The sequence below is a fragment of the Anser brachyrhynchus genome (assembly GCF_964034855.1).
Source record: "Anser brachyrhynchus genome assembly, chromosome: 15".
In the NCBI taxonomy this organism is placed as follows: Eukaryota; Metazoa; Chordata; class Aves; order Anseriformes; family Anatidae; genus Anser; species Anser brachyrhynchus.
The window spans coordinates 16321657-16345439 of record NC_137733.1 but is presented as its reverse complement, the minus strand read 5'-3'; the positions used below and the strand labels follow the sequence as shown (position 1 = coordinate 16345439).

At 45.8% G+C, this 23783-nt stretch overlaps 1 protein-coding gene across 1 annotated transcript; it reads left to right on the top strand.

Annotated features, from left to right (window-relative positions):
- Positions 1-7862: 7862 nt before the first annotated feature.
- LOC308178316 (mesothelin-like) lies at positions 7863-23746 on the top strand. Its single transcript, XM_080556790.1, has 23 exons — positions 7863-8221; positions 8512-8597; positions 10800-10840; positions 11432-11453; positions 11568-11595; positions 12431-12602; positions 12951-13166; positions 13272-13442; positions 14464-14610; positions 14764-14813; positions 15633-15753; positions 16076-16161; positions 16743-16872; positions 17004-17194; positions 17955-18045; positions 18550-18661; positions 18906-19090; positions 19890-20036; positions 20270-20403; positions 20996-21123; positions 21749-21843; positions 22439-22628; positions 23187-23746. Exons 2-23 carry the CDS (start codon positions 8528-8530, stop codon positions 23279-23281), a joined length of 2622 nt encoding a protein of 873 aa, XP_080412916.1. The 5' UTR covers positions 7863-8221; positions 8512-8527; the 3' UTR covers positions 23282-23746.
- The last annotated feature ends 37 nt before the right edge of the window (positions 23747-23783 follow it).

The window sequence follows — 23783 nt, the reverse complement described above, 5'->3', positions numbered from 1 at the left end:
GTAAAAGGCTTGTCGTACACTTACTTTAGCTCCTGAACACATCTCTCCCAGATTCTTTTGCAACCAGTCTTCAGTCCCGGTTGTTCCATCCTGGCATGTTGATCCTGTAAACAAAACAGACCCGCACAGTTAAAGGCCACAGCATATTCTGAAGGATGATGCATCTAGGCATCCTTCCTGTGACTAATTGCTTAGCTGCCAGCAGAAGAGTGGCTAATATTTGTCCTGTTGCGGAAGCAGGGTCTGGTCTGCTCTCTGATTCACTTTGAGACGGGAAATCACTACACCAAATGGAAATCTTATTTCTCTGCGATAAAAGCTGGTGCAAGAGCGACTGCCCCCACAGCCGCACAAGGCTAAAAGAGCTGCAGCCCTGCCGGCAGACACTTACAAAGCTTGGTAGTACGGGCACGGCATGCTGAGGGGCAGCAGCTCCAGCACTGTCTCCTTCACACTGGGGAGCAAAATGCGCAGCCTGTGCAGCCACGCAGATGTGTCTTCCAGGGACATGTCAGGAATTTGTGGGAAGACAATCTCAGCCGCCTTCATTAGCATCGTGTCTCGAACTTTAGCACTTCCTAGGAAATCAGAGCTCTGAGGAAGGAGGAAGAAATTGAAGGTGATGAGCAGAGCTGTTGGAAAGCCCTGAATGTTGAAGCTAAGCAGGAAAAGTGGTGAAGGAAAAACTGGCAAAGTAACTGCAATTCCTCCTCTTTGCTGCTCCCCTCCCCTTCCTTCCTCTCCCCGTTTAACAATAAAAGTTGGGAATATGGCCCAACAGTGGCCTTGTTAGGGAATTGACCTTGGCACTTCAGGTTTTCTTTTGTCGGCAGAGTTGGACAACAAAGCAAGCCAGGTGCTTGGATTTCCTCTCTCTTACACTCCCACAGCCACTGCTTTTGTTACAGCGGTCAGCAGAGTGGTCATGCTATGTATAAAGTAAGGCTGGGGCAGGCTCAGGCTGCTCTGCTTAACTGAAGAGCCTCAGCTCAGCAGAGCTAGGACAAGCAGGAGAAGGTCTTTCTCACGCATACACACATGATTTAATGGATGTTAACAAGCTTAGGGGCCTGGTCCAAAACTTTTTGTTCATTAATAGGTCACCACAGATCAGCAATAGCGAAGCCCTTGCTGTTTACATCCTGGCTCTAGGTTGGACTGGTGGGTGTGCTTCCCAAAGTTCCTCTGAGGAAGAACCTTTTTTACATTGGTCTGTGCACAGAAGTTAAGCCAGAGTAAGGGTTGGACTGAGATCAAATCATGCTGGAGCAGGAGGAACTCCTTTCTGACACGTCTTCCAGACTGACTTTATGTCTGGCCGTGAGGTTCCCGGAGTTCAAAGTCTGAGAGTTCACCTCTGACCTGCTGTGCTCCCAAGGACTTGATTATTGCAGGCACGTGGATTACTCACCTTCAGGACAAAAGTGTTGAAGTCCTTTAGGAAGGCACTGGAGAGGCTCTTCCTCGTTCCCAATTAGCACCAGCACCATCTGGATGGCTGAGGGGCTGTAGATGGTCTTGCTATGAGCAGAGAGCTGGGTCAGTGCCTGAGCAACACAGAAAAGGAGGTAATCCACTTGAACTCTGTTCCTGTCAGCTGGTTTCATGGCTAAGGATAAAATGCCAAATATTTTATATCTAGCCCTTGGCCCATGGAAGTTGTTTTTCATCAGACACGTAAGTGCAGCATAAAGGGATTAAGGCTCCCTAGCCTGCCTTACAGAGCACTCACTGCAGGGGGCATGGCAAGGCAGGAGACCGGGAGCTGAAATAAATCCCTTGCAGGGCGTTGCACATGGGTGTGAGAAGTTACTTTAAAAGGGTTTTTAAGGCTGGGGGCCTTTGGCTGATGGGCTTTAGGGAGAATGAGGGATGGGTTTCGGTCGTGCTACAGTCTGAGTTAGGCTTTCCAGGTTGAGCAGGATCTCTGACTTTCACTAGGCAGGCTCTCTCTTTTTCCCTCTCTTCTAGGGCAGTGTGTGGTGTCACCGTCTGTAGGTGACTGTGTACACACCTGTGCATGTATATCTGCGTATTTATATATAAAGAAGAGAGGGAGGTTAGGCTGCTCTGCTACATCACAAGGTATCAGCCTTGTTGTAAGGGGAAGCAACTAAGAACACGTGAAGATTTTTAGCAGGCAGCTGACTCATACAGGAGACCATTTTCTTGAAGCTATGAAATAAAGAAACAGAGCTTCTTTGTCCTTGAGAATAAGGAGTGCCTGTCAATTATAGCTATTTTTTGCTGCACTTGAGTGCATACTAGAGATGTCCAAGTGCTGATGGTACTCGTGGCGAGGCAAGATGGGCAGAAGCATTGCTGGACACCCACGGCACTCACCGTGGGAATACTCCCCCTTTCATGCCTGGCACTACAGAAGGTATGTGCTTTGGGAGGATCTGCTCGCCCAAAAGACATGGGAGTTGTGAGTATGTGGCACAGCAGCCGACGTAAGTAGCACTTTTCCAGAGTGCTGGATGCCAAATACTTCTAATGCCTTGAGCACCATGGTACAGCCAGAACTGATGGCTGAGGGGCCGGTGTCGTAACACCCTGCTTCTTCCTGAGCTGGGCTGGGCTCCTCGGAGCATTTGTCGGCTCTGAGCCTCCTCCTGCTGAAATGGGATCTTCCAGCAATGTCACTTACCTGAAACCTGGTCCTGCTTCTGACTGCTGGCTGCTGATGTGTCAGGAGAGCCTCCAAGACCAGGCCCTGGTGGGCAGCTGAACTGGGAGGGTTAGGAAATTGGTGAGCAGGTAGGGTTAGGGGAGTGCTAAACACCACTTCTGCTCTCTAGGTCAAGCAGTCAGTCAAGAACAAATAGAAACCTTGCCGAGAGAGGAAAATCAGACTGCAGAGTACTTCCTTTTTAGCTTTCTTAGGTTTTTAATTCAGGAGGTGTGAGTGTTAAATATAGGTGGTTTTTGAGTTCATGCGACACAAATATGATTATAAGGAAGAAAGGGAGGTAGAAAATAAGCAAAATCTCTTGTGTAAACTTCTAGCAAGGTGTTAGCATGCAGGTTCAGTTGTACTTCTAGCTATAAACTGATATTTGATACTGTTTGGCCTTTTTATCCCAACTCTCTCTCATCTCTGCTGCCTTTTTATTTATTTGTCTCCGTGATACTTCCTTTAGCAGTGTGCAGAGAATAGCTCTGGCAGTGCAAAGTGGCCAGAGCAGGGTTTGCTCTGGAGTTGGTGCAGTGGGAACAGATCAGGACTGAGTTTTAGTCCTGAGGTGGCGAAGGAGCCCACGTGTCTGATGGTAGGCAGGTCTCTGAGACCCTCGACTTTCTTGTCTTCTCCTTGGCAATTTAGAAATAGCCTTAAGTGAAGGTTTGTTAGTGTGGGGGGTGAGGATCAAGTGACTTGCATGAGATGTCAGACACAAACCCTCAGAGTCAGGTTCTTGTGACCCCACTGGCATGTGTAGGTGTGGGCACAGTGACATCTCAAAACCAGTGATGTTTATTTTCACGTTCCCTACTTGTAACTGAATGCTTAAGCAAGCAGAAGTGAGACAAGCTGTGTATTGAGCGAAATACTGCCTTGTTTATAAAAATCTCTAGCTGACATTTAACACGCAGGTACGCAATACCAAGTCACATAGCTGGATGTGACCTGTGTGCTTACGCATTCTTCTGAAGATCTTCTCTGCGATAAGAATCAGTCTTGTCAATTCAAAACCACACTTGCACTTGCAATATATCTGAACGGAGAACTTTTGTACAGTTGGTTTCTGAACCAATGGTCACTTCTAGCATCTGCCACCTATTGAGACAAAGCCGTGCAATTCAATTGCCTGTGTGAAGGGTCAGCTCCTCTCCTAGTCTGAACTGCCTCTGCTTGGTCCTTTTCAATCCATCGATGTGCAGAGAAAGGTGGCTATGGAGCCAAAATGGGCCAAAACGTTCTCTGCTGCGAAGGCTGTGATGCCAGACATCATAGCTGCCTATTTATGCTAAAGCTGTCTTCTTACCGTCACTGACCAACAGTATAAGTGGAAAGCCTTATTTGTAGGCTACCTGCAAGACAGAGCTTTCAAAAAATGCCTTAACCCAGAACCTTTCGGGCTGCTGACCTGGAAGATTGCTCCAGGCAAAGTGCTTTAAGTCTGATCCACCATTAAGGCAAGAGATGTTCTGACAAATGTTTTGAGAGGCCTCTTGACTTTCTTTTCTGCAAGAAGCAAATAGTGACGGTGGTTGTGGTCCAGGGCTGCAGGAGCGAGGGCAGGACAGTTCTGCAGTGGAAACAGTGAGCAATGGAGCAATACCTGGTTTGTTATCAATGAAATCACAGTTCTCAGATGTGGACGTTTATTTAGCACTATTTCCTTGTTTGCATTTCTAGAGAGATAAGGAGAGGAGAGGTTTCGCGGAGGCTTAGTTCAGTTACTGGGGAGTCTTCCTTTGTGTGCCAAGTCCCAGTAAGCCTGAGATCTGTACCGGGAGGATAACAGAAGAGCTAAGTGCAAGTGATGACTGTGTTATAACACCACTTTTGTGGGCTTTGATCTGTTTATACCTTAGGCCACAGGCTTTGCATCACTTCTGTCTTTATCCCTTCTGTCAACTCTAGACACAGCCCTTTACAAGGGATTCACACAGCTCACCCGACTCTTACAGCAAGCTGGGCCTTTCCTTGCCCCGCCAAAGAGATTTGCTCTAGGCTGAGACTTAACCTTATCTACCTTACTTTCTGGTTCTCTGTCCAGTCTCCCTTGGAGATCTTCCTAAAAGCTGCTGTTGTGCCTGTCACCTTCTGACCTCTTTGATGGGGATTCACCTGTGGTGCGAGTATCTACCTGCTGCCCCGGCTCTGCTGCCCCAGGGTGCTGGACCGAACTGATGGGAGCCCTGGCTTTTCTGGGAGAGCGCAAAGGCCCTGTCATTCTGGGGAAGTCCAATGATTTGGGGCTGAACGGGTTGTGTGGCGTGCATGGTGGAGCTGGGATCGAGGGAGATTTACTGCCTGTTGCCACACCTGGCTTACCATGGCAGGAACACCTCGGCAACCAGTTGTACCATCTGGTGTTGCTGAAGAACTCGTGAGCTGCACTTGATGCTCCACATGCAGAGTCAGGCCGGGTGAGAAGAGGGTTGTCAATGTGCCGACTCGTTTCTCCATGGTACAAACTGCAGCTTAGGCCTGGCCTGCTCCTGCCCACCCTCTGCAGATTTCATTGACTTCCCTCCTGCCCTGACCCTTCAGTGTGAGCGATGAGAGATCAGGCTGCAAAGCCGGGCTCCACTCCCCACTTGCTATCACAGGGAAATTCATGCGTTTGAGAAGAGAGGGAGGTGACATGAAGACTATTGGATTATTTCCCATTTCAGGAAACAGAGGGGGAGGAATGCAAGAGGAAAGAGAAGGCAGAAGGAGGTCTCCACAGTAATTGCAGTGAGCTGGAAGTGATTGTTTTTACAAATGAGCTCTGAAGTCCTCCTCACATGCCTATGCAATGGCAGGCTGGATGCACCTGTAACAGCCCAGGTATTTGCAGTTGCACCATGGCGCAAGGGGAGGGCTGAGACCTCTTCCAGCTCTTTGCTTCTTGGGTGAGAGGAGATCTCTGGTTGTCTCCCACCAACAGGGAGCTTTACCAGCGTTCCCATTGCGTGCGCTGTGTTCCCGTCTGTTTGCAAGAGACCTGAGAGGCCTGATGCCGCAAAATGAGGAAGGTTCATAGAGGGTGGGGAAAGCAGGGCTTAGGAAGGGAACGTGGTGCAAATGAAATTAATGACAGGGAGACAGGGAGAGCTCTGCTTCAGGGGAGGTGGTAGCTGAGGGTGTGCTAGGCTCTGTCCCCTGAAAGACTTGTCTGCCCGGGTGCGGGCTGCAAATTCTTCCTTAGTCACAGTTGCTATCTGAATTGCTGCATGTTGCTAAAAATATTTTAGGAGTGAGGCTCCTAGACCACGTCCTCTCTGGTTAGCATGAAGGTTATCATTGAATTATGGCATAAAATCTGCTTTTCTAGAGTCGTGTCACTTTGTGAGAGGTTGTGATGTTCTCCTCTCTGGCCATCCATCACAGGGATCTTATCCTGCTCTGAAAGCAGCGCTGAGCCTCCTGCGTTACTGTGGCTGTGTCCCAGGCTGGGGCAGGCTGGCATCTAGAAAGTGCAGGAAAACCTGCAACAGGCCCAACTGATCCAGTGCTACGGGGTGGTGTGGCTGGAGGTGGCATCACAGCCCAAACCCTCTAGCTGGAAGCCTATTTCAGGAGGTTGCAGCTCTTATTTATTCTTACTCAAGCAGATACAATACCACAAATCATCTCCAGCCTTATCCTGTGTAATAATCTGAATTTTTCTTTGGTATGAACACATATGCCAGATACTGGATACTTCTGCTCAGCCACCTTGTGAACAGAGTTAAGAAAAATAAGTTTGTTTACAGACGAAAGTTCCTCCTTGCCTTTGTGAACTTTAGTTTCTCTCCCCAGAAGGGAGGGTGCTCTGCACACTTTAGGTATGCATGATTTCCTGGCTAACATAAGCAGAAAATCCTGACACTCTGCGTTGCCCCCCTCCCCTGTTTTCCTCATCCGCGGCCGAGGCTCACTGTTGATTTTTCTGCTTTTCAGCTCTTCCCTGTTTTTCTGATTCACCTCCTGATACCCTGGTGAAGAGCCGTGGGTCTGGCTGCAGATGGCGGAGGCATGCTGTGCCATGTGCTCTTCGTTGCTTTCTTCGTGGACTCTTTTGTGGACCTGCAGTTCTCCAGCAGCACGACCAGGGCTCCAGAGCAACGCGTGCCTATCTGATCCCCCTTCCTGGCCAGCCTGCGTGCAATGCTGTCTTTCCAAAAGGCACAAGGCACTGAAAGCTGTGGTATTTGAAGCCTGATCGAAGGTTCTTCCATCCATCTCAAGGAGACTTCATTTGGATTTTCTGGAGAAGAGTCTTCTTGCTTTGAAATGGGAATCCACAAAGCTGACTATTTATAAAATTACGTGTTTCGAGTTTACGTAGATAGAGGTAGCTTAGATGGGTGCTGAAGAGAGTTGCTTTCATGTTTGGCATCCTTTGGACTTCTGAGTCAGACAAACCACATGTATGAATCAGTATTCTTGTACTAGTTTCAAAATAGTTGATAAGCATGTTAAGTGTGCTAAGAAAGCTGGGAGTGGGGAGGGAGCAGGGGTTTGGGTACGTGCCGTGAGTCAACACCAGCTTTTCTCCATGTTGCCACAAACACCTGAGTTGTAGGTGGGCATGATGGGACAAGCCGGAGTTTGGGACACAACTGGCTTTCCAAACTTCTCTTGAAAAGCATCAATAAAGTGACCAAACAAAGATTTTTTCAAACCTGAGTACACAGAATTACTCACTTGCATCCAGAGAAATCAAGAGTTGCTGTGGGCAATTTCTTAGTGGCTTGAGGACTCGGTTCTAAGGGTCAGAGAAATGAAGTCTGAACTAGATGAAAAATAAGTTAATGTCCATTCCTTGTTGGAATTTGCAGCAGGTCTCATTTTTATTGCAGATTTTGCTTGCCACATTTTCCTTGATGAAGTCCTTACAACTGACCTTTAGCTGAGAGAGAACACAAGTTCAATCGAGGAGATCCCCCTGGCTGCTGATGTGCCATTCTGGGGAGGTCATGGGGAACCCCATGTGTTGTTCAGCCAAGGGAGCAGGGCAAACCCATCATGGCATTCCTCTGCATGCAGTTACTGCACACAGATCCCTTATAACCAAATGCAAGCTCTTTAAAAAGAACGTTGTTTACTTTTTGGAGTAGAGCAGCCTGCAGGACTGGAAAGCCCATAACGTTATGGTCTAGTAAATTTGCATGTTTGTTGAGGGAAAGGCCGTTTCTGGTGACAGGGAGACAGGGATCTCAGGGAGTACAATTCTGGAGCTGTAATTCACATTGTTGGGAATGGCAAATGGGTCCTGTGCAGGGCAAGGAAGGAATGCATCTAGTCACTGCCCTTGTCCCTCCACGCAGCCTCGCTGTGGGCTCCGCGTTCCCTGTGGTGTCCTAGGGAATGGCAATCATTAGCAAATAACACACATTTATTTGTACTGTTGAACATTTGCATCTTCAAGGACTTACAGGTGTGTCCGGCGCTCCAAATCCATCCTGTAATTTCAGATGTAGTTTTGAGAAGCCGGAGACACACCCTGGTTTGCTCAGTCAAAAGCAGCCCTCTACAACTGGAGACCTGCACATGAAGGACGCAGCAACCAGCAGCTGGAAGGTGAGTGCCACCGGTAATCAGGGCTCTGCAAACTGATACTGTCTTCTCCCAGAGAGGAATCTAGCTTAACTAACTGAATTATCTCATGTAATGAAGTGTTTTGCCAGACTTAGCAGACCCTCAATAGTTTTGTGTGCTTTGGATCCAGTTTCAGATAGGTTTTGTGGAGTGTGTTGATATGTGTAAGTTTGCTTGCAAGATAGTTATTTGAACGAGCACCTTTCAACTCTCCTATTTTTATTTTTATAATTAAGTATTGTTCGTATTTGATCTTTCTTGGCTGAAATAAGGTGATTCCTTGTGTGCATGGGCACTCTAAAGACCTCTGCAGAAATGCTGCCCTTGCTCCCGCGGCTTGGCTTCCTCCTTTTGGTTGGTGAGTATTACTGTGAAGGTGACGGGTGTCCTGGGAGGATTTTCCTTACAAACAGCTGAAGCTGAGATAGCCCTCAAAAGGGAAGATTGTGCTGAAATACCGTTGAACATTACTTTGGTGGTTGCTTGAAATCCCCAGCCTTTAGTCCTGCTTATTATTGTGTCTGTGAACCAAAATATATTAGTTTCTGTAGCAAACAGAATGGAAGTACAAAACTGGAATTCATTTTCCTGCCGTCATTGCAGAGCTGTCTGCTCACTGCTCCCTCTCTTGGAATATGTAGGTGTCTCTGGGAAACCCTGATGAAAATCTGATTTTCCAATTTTATATTGACATCTTATACAGGGAAAGAAGTCTGTCCGGTAGAAGTACACAGGTTGCTTGTAAAAGTTAATGGCTCTTAATGCAATTGTTTTTAAGACTGGCAGGTCAGTAATGCCTGTGGGTGACGGAGCTGGTCCCGTCCCTTACGGCTGCCGTGCCTCGGCACTAACAAGGCACGGGAGTGACAGCAGTGTTCTGGAAAAGCTTTGTTTCCAGAGCTGTGAACACATATCTTTGATGATTCATGACACAAGAGGAGTCTGTAGCCCTTACATAGAATTAGGATTGTTGTGGTAGTGAGCTGGGGGCCTCCCTGATCTTGCAGAACGAGAAGCCAATCTTCCTCTTCCTCCTTTCCCACACGGATCTCTGAGCACTGCTCTTTCAGGTCAATGGGATGATTTCTGTGCTTAAAGATAAACATATGTGTAAGACCTTTCCAAGGCTGGGGCCAGAGGGCTTGGCTATATTTTTCCAAGGTCCAATCCTGAGGTGAGGAGGAAATAATTATTATGGGTGGAAACAGTCCCAGCTCTGTCTGCAAGCAGGGAAGCATGGCCTCTGGCACTGAGCTCTTGGTTACTTTGGTAACTCCTCTGGGACTTTATCTAGGAGTAAATCTAATGTATGTTAGGGTTGGAGGAATGCACCTGGCCACCTATGGGTATGGTTTCTTTGCCTGTTACTTAGTGGCAGTTCTCTATTAATTAAACAATTAAGAAGGTGTAGCAAGTAGTAATCAAAAAAGCTGTTACACTAATTAGGGACTCCTTTAATCCATCCCTACAAGCTGTTTTACAATCCCTTTCTTAATGTGGGTCATTGCCTGGAGAACACATTCACACCCAGTAAGCCACTGCCTTCCATCTCCTCGCCCTTCCCCATCGCAGGTCAGTGATAAGGGTCTCCCATCCCATTGATTTGTGCCCACATATTGCCATGGGTTTGACTGGGACTGTCCTGGTGTTGCACAGCCTAGGCTTTTAGCCAGAGGGTGTGGAGGAACCACAGGTCACAACACCACGCAGTACATCAGCATTTGGGGATCTTCTCCCTCTTCCCCAGAAGGGAGAACGCTCCTGTGTGAGAAGTACATGGACAAAAACAACTCGGCAGTGACTCGGCACCACCCAAATCGTGCCTGTCAGCCCTCCAGTGTAACCTCAGGAGCTTAAATCATTGTCTTTTCCCTCTCCCTGCCTCTGGTTTCATGTAGCATTTGTTGCAGTCATTTGTTCTGTCCTGTCACAAACCGATGGAAGTCCCTGTCTTAACCTTTTTTTTTCCTTTTTTTTTCTGTACACAAGAGATGCTGAGCTTGGCAGGCTTCTAATCTGAAGTAAATAATAGTAATGCCAAGGAGAATTGAGTTTGTGCATGCTGTTTTGATTCCTAAGCTCACATTTCACCATATTTTGAATTTCACGGTATTGGGAGGGGAGATGTCAGTTTACTTTGGGAACAATGTGTAGAGTAGGGAAGTTGTTGGGAAACAAAGTGTAGGGTAGTGGAGAGCTTGCACAGACCTGCCGAGAGCCAGCAGTGACAGGTTGGTTTCTTTTAGTAAATCCCTGCCGAGCTCTTAGGCAGGGCTGGAGCGAGGGCTGGCACACACGGGCACTGCCTGCGCCCTGTGCAATCCTGCAGCGCTGGAGGGTTTTAATCCAGTGAAGGACTTTGCAGGAGAGGTGTGAAAAACAACAAAGGCTTGGCCACAGCTGACAGAAATGATTCTGTGAAATGCTGTGCCCAGAACGAAGAACAGAATAATGCAGTGAGATGAGGGAGGTTCAGGACCTATTAAGCCAGCTGGGGGTTGGACTGAGAATGAACCTCTGTCCTGCATTTGCTGCTAAATCACATCACATTGTCTTCCAGGTTGGCTGGCAGCTGACACAGCTTCTGCTGAGACATCCCTGGTAAGGCAAACTCTGTGTTTGAAGTGTCACCCATGTCTTTACTTGCAAAGCACGTGTGGGTTGGTGGTCCGCGTGGTTTCTCCTGACGGCAGGGCATTGATGGGCACCAGCTGCTACAAACCAAATCCGGAGCGTTGTGAGGGAGGTGGGTGCTAACTGCCCTTCCCCTGAGTGGTGTCTCCCAAGTGCTGAGCACAGTGGGGATGGCTTCTCCAGGCCTCTGCAGGGCTGCGGCGCACGCACATCACCAGACGCTGCAGGGAAGGTGGCGCCCGCTGACCGCACTCAGATCTTGGGAGCAGTCCATCCCGTGGGCCTGATGCCCGAGTGACGGGAGGACTTGCATAACCCTGAACGTTCTGGCTGTTTAAAGTACAAAACCAGCAGTGATATCAACTTTGCAGATGGCACCTACCTAACATGTCAGGATAGGAGCTTTGGATGTAGGTATTTGTGTGTTTTCAAGCCAGATCCAAGTACAAATGGTTGTAGCGTCCGTGCTTCTCTGTATGAAATGATCACAGATAACACTGCATTAACGTCACTCTGCAGTTACACCGGTATCTCTTTTCTCTCTTTCTCCCTGCTCAGTGCTCCAGCTCCCCTGTCAATGGTGAGTCTCTTACCAAGTAATTTCCCTACGGAAGATTCAAACATGGCTCTGTATAGGTTTTCCTATCACAGTGCCTTTATCTTTGTCTCTCTCTCTCTCTTTTTGGGAAATCAGAAACTGCCGTGTGTGCTTCAGTGAAAAGGTATGTGAACCGTCAGCAAATTACCTTGGCACCATTTCCCTGGGGAGTGTTACTGGTTTGTTGGGGATGTCACTTCGGGTGGCAGGTAGCCTCTGAAACCTGGTGTAGCACCTTCTTCCCTGCAAAGTCCCAGAGATGCCTTTGGGCAGGGAGAGCCCTTGTTTTGCTGGATTGAACTGCACAGGGAAAATGGTTTCCTGGGGCTCAGTGTCTGTGCAGGGCAAAGAAAGGCAGGGCAAGTCCCTGATGTGCCAGACAGCCTGTCACAGGTGGGATTTACTGCTCCAAGAACCTTGGCAGCAGTGCTGAGCTTGGCTTAGCTGGTGATGGGGGCCTAGGACTCAGACAGGTCAGTTTCAAACCTTCATTTGATTTGATTTCTACCTAAGGGTAAACAGTTTACAAGTACCTTCTCCCTGATCCCAAATGGTGCCAGCAAATAATTATCATCGGGGTTGTTCGTTTGCTCTTCTGCATTAATTTTTTGGGCTATGCCTCATTAAGGCTGCCTGGCATTAACAGGTGGGCCGGACCCTTTCCTGGAGGGTAGCAAATAGCTGTCCTGCTGCAGGTATTTGAATGAACAAATATTCAGTGAGAAATGAGAATCATTGAGAAAGGATTGTCACGCAGTGCCGTTCAGCAGCGAATGACCAACTGCGCATCCTGCAGCTGGGCAGTTCTGCATGACACAGCTGTGCTCGCTGTAAACAGGAGCATCATCGGAGCTAAAATGAATCAGGGGAAATATGCACTGGAAAAGATCAAAAAGAGGAAAAATCAGAGTCACTGCCTATCAGACCGGTAACCTCTCCTCCTTGTCTCCCACCTGCAGTGTCCCAGACAGATTTGTTTGCTACCTGAGCCCCTCCGCAGTGAACAACCTGAGCAGAGACGATGCTTTAAGCTTGGCCCACAGGATCACTAAGAACTGCCAGTTGGACGTGACACACAGAGGAATAAATAGAGAGAGAGCTCCCTCCTTCCTGACAACAGAGGAACTGCAGGTAACCTGCTGTCCAGCCTCAACTCAGTTCTTCATTCACCTAGACAGTATTTTTGAGAATTGAGGATTCAACTCTTGTGCCTCCTCCCATATACACTCCTAGAGCTCACCTTGGGATTTTGCTTATTTATTTATTTATTTTCTTATTTATTTATTTTTTATTGTGGTGTCTGGCTGGTGTTTTACGATCTGAAAATCTCAGTGGTAGAGGCAGTCCATCAACAGGCATCATCACACAAATTTGAGGCAGAAAATCCGGTGATTTAAGACATCCAAAGGCTGCAGGATCCAATAAGCTTATCTCATGATTCTTCTGACTTTCTTTTCTGTATGTGTGGGACCTCTGCAGGTTGCATCTTCCTTGGTGAGCAAGTTTGAGCATTTCACTCCTGCAATCCTGCGTGAATTGGGCCAGGTTGCTGTTGGGCTGTCCGTATCTGACATCGAAAATAAAATAAGTGATGAAGACCTTGAGGAATCTCTTCCTGCCCTGGGTGAAGTTCGTGGCTGGAATGCTGACCAGTCCAGTGCTATTATCAATAAACTGCTCCGCTCTGGCTATCAGGTACAAAGGTTGAGGTCCAGAAATGCACCTTACACCCGGTATAGCTAGTTGCACAAATGATGTTTGGCCCTTTGTGTACTCATGCCTGCATGTATTACCTTTCAGATTTCAGATGGACAGAGCCTGGCAAAGCTAGGGAGCTTGGTGGCTGGCCTCAGCAGCAGCACGCTTCGAAGTCTCCCTCCAGAAGTGATCTTGGAAGCCATTAAGTTGCCTGAGTTTGTCCAGCAGTTGGTGACCCTGCCCCCTGCTCTGAAAAGGACATTTGTGGAAATGGTGAAATTGTTTTTCTCTGTGGACGTCACAAATTAGCAAAGCTCCCATGGCTCACAGCCAAGGACACTGGTTACCTGGGGCCAGGCATTGGCACATACCTGCACACACACAGCATTCCCTCGGGGGTGTTTGTCATTGCTAACCGGAGTGTGCAGCAGGACAGGCATCCCACGTCCCTATCCCTGGACCTGTGTAGATGTCCTTGGCTGCCAGCCAGTGTGACCTGCCAAGCCTCTTAGGGCCTGGGTCAGAAGAGACAGCTTTTCTACAGGGTACACCTAGAAACTACTCCCCACTGACTTCATAAGATGCTGTCAGGGAAAGGTTATTGCCATGGCTTGGGGTGAGACCGTGTGAGAAGTGAAGGCTGCTCTCAGGAAGCCCCGTTTAGGACAGACTCTAGCAATGCGCTATGCCATTTCCCTGTGTGACTGTACAGGTCTTGGACTTCTTTTCCCACTTTTCTCAGCCATGACTTTAACCTTCAAGTTGCATGTGCAGCATTTGAGTTTGTTGTTATTCGTCCTCCCTCCTGTAGGAAAGCCACTGACCCGTGTTTGGTATAGCCTGTAGCATGTGCTGGGGCAACGGGGCTGTCAGGGTTGTGTGGGACACCTTAGGGAAGTAACATCTCCTTCACCACAGAAGGCTCTGCAACGTGCCTTCAAGAGCTGAGTTATTGTTTGGGTTGTCAGAGAGGGAAGAAGTGTCCCTCCTTTCTGACCTACTAAAGGTTTTTAGGGCATAAAGGCAGGAGCCAGGGAAGTGATAGAGACAGAATCATTCCCTTTCATCAGGGCCTCAACTGTTAGCTCCATGCAGCTCTCCTAGTCTGATGCATGTGGCAAACAGGAAATATTTCATATTAGGTCTTTGACAAATGCCCAGGTGATCAACAGAGGAATTTCCATGGCCTCTTTCTGAATTTTCATTTCTTCTACAGACATTGTTTATTTTAGCCACAGTGTTGGAATGATTTTATGTATATATGTGAATATATGTATGTATTGTTTGTTTTAAGGTTTCTTCCAGTGTAAGCCACCCTGCTGAGTTGGTTAAACGTATCCCTGATGCTCTGGCTAGTTACATCCCAAAATCATTGCTTGTGTTTGAGGATGAGAAGCCCAGTATTGAAGATCTCAACAGAAAAATGTGGACCCGAGAACAGGTAACATGCTAGAAGCTGGTGTCCTTCTCACCCCTCAGTGTCAGCCTTGGACATTGCAGAGCTATGAGACCACTCTGCAAATCTGTTTGAAAATACAGGTGAATGTTGCAGAAGAGCATGGTAAACCACTATCAATCTGGCTTTGCTCCACAGGCTGCCATGTTTTTCAGTGACGTGATAAAGAGAGAGCCTGACTTCAACAGGTAGTGTTTTCTTACTCTCCTTCTGTTCTCCTTGTTTGCTTTGCTTGTGTTATCCATATTTCCTTTGTCACAAATGGCTGTCCCATCATTTTCAATCTATAGAAAGTGATGGGAAAATACCATGCAAACACAAACACAGGCATGTAGCACCAAGGCCTACCAGGGTTTTAGCTGCAAAATGTGCCTGTAAGCTGGACTTGCTTTCTAAAACTATGCTGCTGGCTCAGACTGCACTTGGGAACCTTGCTTCTTGACTGCCTGTGTGAAAGGCATTTCTAGTCAGATAGTGTGCCAGTCATATGCTCTTCCAGGGATTAAATAGTGTCTGTTGTCAGCTCTTGTATCTGAGAAGAAAAACGATGAAAACCTTGACACACATCTGGAAAAGCAGTTGAACTGACACCCATGTCATGCTGATTTCACAAGAGCAGTTTTTTCCATCTAGGACTTCTCCCTGAGCTCTCCCAGGTCATGCAGACTGTATTCTGTGATGAGAATCTGCACAGCTCCATTTCTGTTCTGATGTGAGGCACGTACTGAAAGCACATAGAGGAGACTGATCTTGTACATCAGGGTACAGCAGTACTGCTTGCTGCAGAGAGTCTCCAGACTATGTTTGTTCAAGCACTGATGGCTTTTTGATCTCCTACAAAATTCAAGGCTAGCAATTTTGAGTGGATGGAATTTGGAGAGCGTTAAGATTTAAGGATGGGAGAGATTTATGCTTGTCATATTTGTCATGGTGTATATATAGGAGCTCATCATTGACTTTTCTCCTGAAGTTCTCGCACCTCTGATTTGCTTTCTGTAAATGTTCAGGCTTTCTCAGTCAGTTCTCCAAGGCTACACATGCGCAGTTGCCAATGAAATAGGAACAGAAAGAGTTCAGCAGCTGGCCAAAGCCATGAAGAAGAAGAATGTCCAGCTAGGAGAAGACCAGGTCAGTTCCTGTGTTCCAAAATGCTGCATTTGATATTGCAATTGAGATATAAATTAGGATTGTTCAGCAAGAACAAGAATACTTTCAGCTTAAGGGACTAGAACAAACGTAACTGGTCTTGGGTCTCGATCACACTGTTTTGAATTTCTTCAGGGGGAGGTGAAGTCAAAACCCAGTTGGCTAGGTGTCTCAGGAACCAAAATCTCCGATTTCTGTCTTTTTCTTTCTTTCTATAGAGTCGGGTAAAGTCTTCATGTTTATTTTTTTTCCTGTGTTTTCATGCTGTTTTCTTTCTCTGATATAAACTCCGGTGTCCTTTCAGCTGAGTTGCTTAGTGAAGATGGTGACGCTGCATGGGATTCCCAAGGATTTAGATAGCTATCCTAAGGACCTGTTGCTATTTTTAAGGTAAATGTGCTATGGTTTTCATGTTGTTGTATTAGGCATTGGTGGGAAAAAAAAGGCATGACTTTATAAGCTAGCTGGTAGTGACCAATTCATGTTTGACATAAATTTCCAATTTGTTCAGGCATCCTTACAGGAAAAAAATAAATAAATCATATTGTGGAAAGCTTTCAAAACAGTTTTAGGGTCCTTTCAGATTTAATCATCCTTTGTACTGGTAAAACAGAATGAAGGTCTTTTTAGATATTTCTGTCTTAATGTGAAACCACCATGGCTTTTTAGTACTTTTTAGCCTCTCTGAGGGGGCTTTTCCCTTACAGCATCAGATGAAATAGACAAGAGTGGATTTCTTTGTTCCAGTAGCTGTCCTGTGTGGTTCTGTATCCAAATCTTGCACAATTTTGGCTGAGTCTCACAATAGAGTCCTTAAGGTGAAAAAGAGTTTTTGAAAAATGTGGACTTCAGTCTTTGAGAAGAAAACTACATGGAGTTTAGACTGTGGGTGTGGAAGACATTGTATTGAACAGAGCTGTCCAACTGTTTGATCTCACCCAGCAAAATTCACAGAGTGTTTGTCTTTCTAGTCCTTCAGACTACGCAGGAACAGGAAGCTGTAAGCAGTACTTTGCTAGTGTTGGGAAAGCCAATCTTGATCTTCTGCAAAGAGAGTCGTCTGAGCGAAAACAGCTGCTGTTGGAAGCTCTAGCATGTCTGGTATGTGGTCAGGGGACAACTCTGCTCAAAGCTGTGGAGAGTTTGGGGTTGTCAGCAGTCAACAAGACCAAGAATGCTCTTCTACAGTGGTATCCAGTTCTATTTAATGCCTCTGTCTTGTATTACTTTAGAAAATTTCTGGAACACAAGTGAACGAGGAAAATGCAGAGATTCTGGGTCATCTGGTCTGTGACCTGGGTGAAGAATACATTAGAGGTTCTGGTGGGAGTTTGCTGGAGCAGTTAAGCCAGTGTGAATCTTTCCTGCCTGATCAAGAAGAGGCTATTAAGAGTGTGATCAGCAGTGGTAACACTACATTTGGGTATGCATTTGTCTTCTTGGCATCAGCAAAACACTTCCCGAAAACACCTTTGTCCTATTGATACTTAAGTGAACTCCAGCTGACCAGCTTGATTGTAAATGCGAATAATTTGTTTTAAATTTCACATTGGGCCTTTTACTTTGTTTTATTTGAACTTCTTTCAGTTGAAAATTTAGCCTGGAATTCAACTGAAAAATATATAGTCATTTCTGTGTCTCACCTGCTGTAGTTATAAAACCATTTTTTGTGGTCCTTTTTCACTAACCAAACTTCTCTGAGATGGTCCTGATGAACACAGGTGGGCTCTAGCTGCTTGTCAGCTGACGGTTTTCAGAAAACATTCTGTTTCCACCTCCTAAACTGCCAGATGCTTAATAAGTTCCTTGCTGTCTCTAAGAGACATCATCCAAAGAGGCAAAATATTTTCCTTCTTGTGTCAAATGATCTAAGATCTTGGCACTGAATGGGCAGTAGTGAGCAGTAGATATTCTTTGGTTTTCATGCTTAAGAAAATAATGTGTTTGTTAAATGCCATTTTCTTATACAGCTGCCCCTATTCATGTTACTAACAGTTGCTTCTGCTCCACTGGAATTAAGGTTGGTGTAACAGGAAGTGACTGAGAAGTTTCAAGATATAAATCTTCTACTTTCTTAACTTAAAATGTTATAAAGGCGTAATGCTGGCAGCTTTTAAGTTTCCTTTTTTTTTTTTTTTTAATTTTATCCTTGAAAGCTAATCCATGCTAATTTTTGTATGCAGTCCTCCTTCAGTGTGGTCAGCTTCTACCTTGAATGAGCTCGGTGGGTTGATTCCTGTATTTGATCACAGCATCTTGCAGAAGATCCCCAAGGTGGGTTACTCACAGGGGTGTGAGAAGTTTGGAAAACACTCCTAGGTTCTGCAGTATAGTAGAAGTATGACAGGGGTTGTTGACAGCAGTTGTTCATGCTTTCACTAGTATGTCTTCATCTAAAAACATGGTGACAAAGGGGCCAGGTGGTCTATGAAAAGTGAGGATTAATCAAGTCAGATGGCCTGCAACTGCCAACCTAGATCACTGTAATCTTCTTCCTATAACTGTCAGAAGAGGACCAGAGGTAGAAAGCAGTATTAACTATATACAGAGCTTTGTGAGGAGTTAAAATCATTTACAGGGCATGGAATACGGCAGAGTTTAAGCATTTAGAAATTAGACTTTGGCAAACCAAGGAAACGTCTTTAAACTGCTAGCAGAAGTCTAGCTGCCCGTAGTATTTCAACAATAAGGCTTCTCACCTGTGTGAATAATTACTTATTACGCTGGTGATATACCCAAGATTGGAAAAATCTTCCTGATTCAACTTTTTCTTTGCAGAATGCTTTAACTCTTTGGCTGAAAAACTTCGCACACGATTCGCCTTTGTCAAGGGAACAGCTGGCCACCATTGTTGAAGAAATCCTGCCTTCTAGGCACAAGCGTGCTAGTGGTATGGGAGCCTTCTCTGATCCATAACAGCAGTGTTCCCCCTGGTATCGGGGTTGACCCCAGTGCCTGTGGGACTCCCTGAATTTGTCTGAGTTGAGCTATGAAGCACTTGGTGGTAGGTTGCCCAGGGGGAAGGTGGAACAATGTATACCTGTCTATCTCCATAAAGGGAGCACTCAAAGCTGGAAGCAAAAGGATTTAACAAGGGGCAGTGGCGTTAGTATATTTAATACTTTCTTCAACAGGTTGCCCAGATGACAAGAAGATAACAGAGGCAGTTCTTAACGATGACCTGATGCCTATTATGTATACACCTGAAGAGTTACGTGCTTGCCTGAAGAATGTCTCTCTGGAGAATCACCTCTCTCAGATCCTGACCTATGCCTTCAGTAAAGAGCAATTGGCTGTGCTGAAGGAGAATCTGGATCAGGTAATGCCAGGCTGAAGAATGCCAAATTATCCACTGATGAGATTGCTTAGGAACTTGTTCAGTTGAGTTTCAGTGTCTCCAAGGACTGAGACTCCACCATCTCTCTGCACTCCTCTTCCAATGTTTGACCACCTTTACTGTGAAAATAGATTTTTCTTAATACCTGTTCAGAATTCTCATTGCTTGTTGACCCTTATCATTTCACCATGCACCTCTGAGAGGACTGTGGTACCATTCACCCTATAATCTCCCAGTAAGTAGTTGAAGATGGTAATTAAATCCTCTCCTAGCCTCCTCTTGTTCAGATTGAAATAACCAGCTTCCTCAGCCCCACCACTCCACATCCTATGTTGTGCCTCCAGTCCCTCAGCCAGCATGGACCTCTGCTAGACTTCCTAGTGTTTGCTAGACTTCGTCAAAGTCTTTATTATATCAAGGAGTCCAAAACTGGATGTAGTATCTAGATGGGGTCTCACAAGAGCCAAATGGAGGGGAATAATCACTTCTGATCTGCTGACTGTGCTGCTTGTCCAGTGTTTGGTTAGCCTTCACCGCTTCAAGGTACACCTCCACTCAGGTCTCTGTTGAGTCAGTTTGCATTGCTGCAGGTTTTGTTCCCTCCCTGGGGCCTGCTTGCCTGAGCTATCATACAGAAAAATGCATGACAGATGTGCTCAAGTAATCTCACTGGCTTTGGTTCTTCTTCCTTGCAGGCCTTCTAGGCTTTTCCACAGCAATCTTGCAAAGAGCATAGGCATGATAAAGAGCATTCATAGCAATAACAACAGTCTTTCCACAGACATACCCTGATGGGTATCCTGACAGTCTACTCTCCAAACTGGGCCTCTTCATTAATTCTGCCACCGTGGAGGAAATTAAAAGATGGAGGATAACTTCACCTAACACTCTGGCTTTCTTGCTAGAACGTCTGCCCAAAGACAAACAGGTGGGGATTTGGATTTGCTTTTCTGCCTAGGTTTGCTTCCTTGTTTGGGAACTGCTGGTTTAGAACCATCTTAGTGGTTTCAAAGATGGTTGGTCCATCTTTGAAGTCCAAACAAGTAGATTTAAAATGTTTTGGTTTTATTTTTGTAATTATTGCATTTGTTTTTCTTTTGAAGATGAAACCATAGATTCTGGCTAAAGTTAACTTCTGAAAAAAAATAATTGTGTTTCTAGGCTACTGCACTGATTGAACGTTATGTTGCCTTGGGAAATCCCTTGGACACCACTGCACTGAAAGCAATTGATAGAAAACACTTGTGCCTTCTAAATGCAACCTTGCTGAATATGATAGACTCCAACAGCTTGAAGTGAGTCAAATATTGTGATGCTCTTGGCTGGGCTGCTTGCAAAAACGCTTTTGCATCAGCAAGTTCAATTTAGTTTCTCTGCACTCAGTGAAAGGAAATCTAGGAAGCAACTCAGTACGTGCTTTGTGTCCTGGTTTAAAAGCCTGCTGTTCTCCATTCTGCCAGGAAGGGCTCCAATTTGCAATCATTTTTTTTTTTATTGTACATCAGGTGACAACAAAAAACATGGTTTGCATGCATGCTTTTATTTAAAGGCAAAACAGAGTTGATGACACTTACTTTCCTTTGAAAGACTGCTAAATGAAATTAATTAAATAACTACATCTTTTCAAACACACAAACTTATCAGTACACCATCAGAGCCATCATTACTTAGAAAACATATCATATTGAGCAGTAGCCCGACTCATTATTTTTTTTTAATTTAGCTTCTCTCCATACCTCTTCTATCTACTGGGAAATACCCAGGGTTATATGGAAGAGGAGGTAATCTGTCCTGTGTAGAGAAGCCCAGAGAGATACTCAGAATAGTTCAAAATTTATTCACATTGAAAATAATAAAAACTCTTCCTAAATATTCATTTTTCTACAGACTGGTTTCTCTGAATCTTTCATCCTGTTCACAGCTTACGAAAGACATCTTATATGCTAAAGCAAAACGTGCTTTCTCAGACCAGCACAATTTACCGTCTTACTATACGCACATTGAACCATATCTAGGTATGTAAAAGAACAATCTTTTACAGGGAAAGAGGGAGGTCGTAGCCAGAAGCTGAGTGGGGATCAAATACCATCTTAAGATTTGGGAATTTTCAAAGCCAAACTGTTAAAAGTTCTGGAGGGTCCACATCCTTTTCCAACTTGTAGGTGGCATTAAATATTCTTGAAGGAATCTGTACCTGATTTAAAATTCCCCAAATCAATTGCCCAACTGCCACAGGGAAAATCAGACTCGGGGCTTCTGGGACGGGTAAGGTCTGCTAGGTCCCCTGGAAATCCAGCTGCTCATGCTTAATGCTTATCTCACAGCCATTCCCCATGTCAAAAACTTAGATTTTTCCTGTTAACCCAAGAATTTATTCACAGCCTGAGTGAACTCTTCTTCCCCCCTCCATCTAGCATCTGGCTTTGATGCAGATTGGTTTAATGGCCAACATCATAAAACCCTGCAACAAAATGAACTAGCATCCATATTTTTTTGCAGTTGGAACTTACTATTTTAGCAGCCCCAGCCTAATAAATTTAGAAGACGTCACTGTAGCTCCAGTCTATACAGATACACATCACTGCTAATTTGAGGGCTGATCTCCATGCTTGGAATAAAACATTCTCTTTTTGGTCACAGGTGGTGCTCCTGGTGTGGATCTCAGAGCCCTAAGCAAGGACAACGTGAACATGACAGTTGATACTCTGGCAAAGTTAAGAAGAGACTCTTTGATGGTGAGCTGAATGTTGACATTGTTTGACTCCTTGCATATATGTCATGCCAAGGGGTTGTTTCTGGTTGCATTGTCCATTGGTGTAAATCTGGAGTCACTCCATCACATTCAGAGAGATAGTTGACTAGTGGAAAGTGGAGAACCAACCTGGAACTTCTGAAGAAGTTTAATTTGGAGTCCTACATGGATGCTTACCCAATCTCACTGGGGAATTTCTTTAGTCCAAGCTCTCGGAGCAGTAGTAGGAGCCTTCCACTAGGCTACAGTACACAGCTATGTGACAAATTTTCTAACAAGAGTGTTAGCAGTAATATCATCAATTTTGGAAGAAAGCCTACTGACCCGGACAAGGACTGGGCTCTCACTTGGGTCAAGGAGATGTGTCATGAGAGGACAACAGAAAGAGGCTTTGAAGAATCACTGTGTTTATTCCCCTAACCTAAGGCAAGATTATTCCAACTGAAACTACTCACGAGAATTTGTCTTTCTTGTTCTTAACACTTGGGCTAACATAAACTTCACCACTTCCTTGATCAGAGGTATTGTTGCCATTCCTGCCTTTACAGCTGTAAGTCTTGCTGTTTGATTTCTCCTAGAGCCTGACGCCTGCTGAAGTTAAGGGCTTGCTGGGGGTAAATCTTCGTGATCTGGTGAAATGGCAGAACAAGGCTCCCATCCAGGAGTGGGTCCGAACACGGAAACAAGCAGAACTGGATAAACTGGGCATTGGGCTCACTGGGGGAACACAAGAAGGCTACATGATCGTCGTCACACCTCAATTTCAGCGTACGTAGTATGTTAGGGCCTCTGATCATTGTGCTTTAAATATTTACTTTGGGGCCACAGTAAGGATAAACATCGCCTTGTGGAAATGAGGTGCCTTTGATCGTCTGTAAGAGAAGTGAGTGCACCAGGCTGATGTGGGCCCTGAATCAGGACCTTGCTTGAGGTGGTTGCCTTGGGCAGCACTGCCAAGCAGTTCTAGTCCTGCTCTCAGCTGTGCTTGTGCCAAGGCCTTGGAAAGTCCTGCTAGCTACTCATGTGTCCAGGAGAGCAGAGACTGTTGGTCTGGGCTACTGCAGACCCCTTCCAGTGGCACGTGTCACTGCCCTGCCACCCAGCCCCTCTAAAACATTGGGTAGTGCTCACCTGCTCCCTTCGCCTCCCAGCATGGGGGGGAAGCAAATTCAGTTCTCCCAAGGATGATGGCTGCTTACCAGTTAGAAAGCCCTAGTCAGAAAGCCAAAGATCTTCCCCAGATGTGGCACAAAGGGATCTTCTCCCCATGGGGAATGATTCAATTGTTGGTTTCTTTGCACTGATGCCTCTCTCTTTTTCCTCTAGCGCCATCCTCATCCGCTCTGGGCACTGTGGCTATGGCAGCCCACCTCTTGCCTGCTCTGCTTCTCAGTTTTCTGATGACGATGGCCTTGTCTTGAAAATCTTCCCTCAGCAGGCAGCAAGATGAGGGGGACCAGCCTGTGACCTGCTCTGAGGCAGGCCGGGGGGGATAAAGGGGGAACTCAGTGCTAGCAGGCAACTGCTACATAGCCCGGTGCTCATTGCTAGGTGCTTTTCTCTTTCAAATCAATAATAATAATAAAAAAAGTGTTCTATATGAAGGGAAGATTTCAGACTCTTCAGAGCAGGATCTTGTTTTCCCTTTGTACAGACCAAGCCCAAGTAATACCCAGCCATATCGCTGCAACAAAACCAATATCAATATTTTACTGTGTAACCCTGGTGGGTGTAAGGGTGAGCGAATCAGCTGTTCTGCATGTTAACAATTACATTTCTCAAAGAGCTTGATCTCTTGACACTGCCAGGACCTCTGAGTGGGAGTAAAGTTTCCCGGCTGGTTGTAAAGAAATGGTGGAACTAAGTAAAAAATGCCAGAAGCAAAATATGAGTTGCTGTTGTCTTCTCTTCGTTCGCACTGCC

Coding starts and splice junctions, on each gene's coding strand:
- LOC308178316 (XM_080556790.1), top strand. CDS start 8,528: ATGGGCACTCTAAAGACCTCTGCAGAAATGCTGCCCTTGCTCCCGCGG. Junction 13,443..14,463: donor AAAGGACATTTGTGGAAATG/GTGAAATTGTTT, acceptor GTTTGTTTTAAG/GTTTCTTCCAGTGTAAGCCA. Junction 16,162..16,742: donor GACCTGTTGCTATTTTTAAG/GTAAATGTGCTA, acceptor TTGTCTTTCTAG/TCCTTCAGACTACGCAGGAA.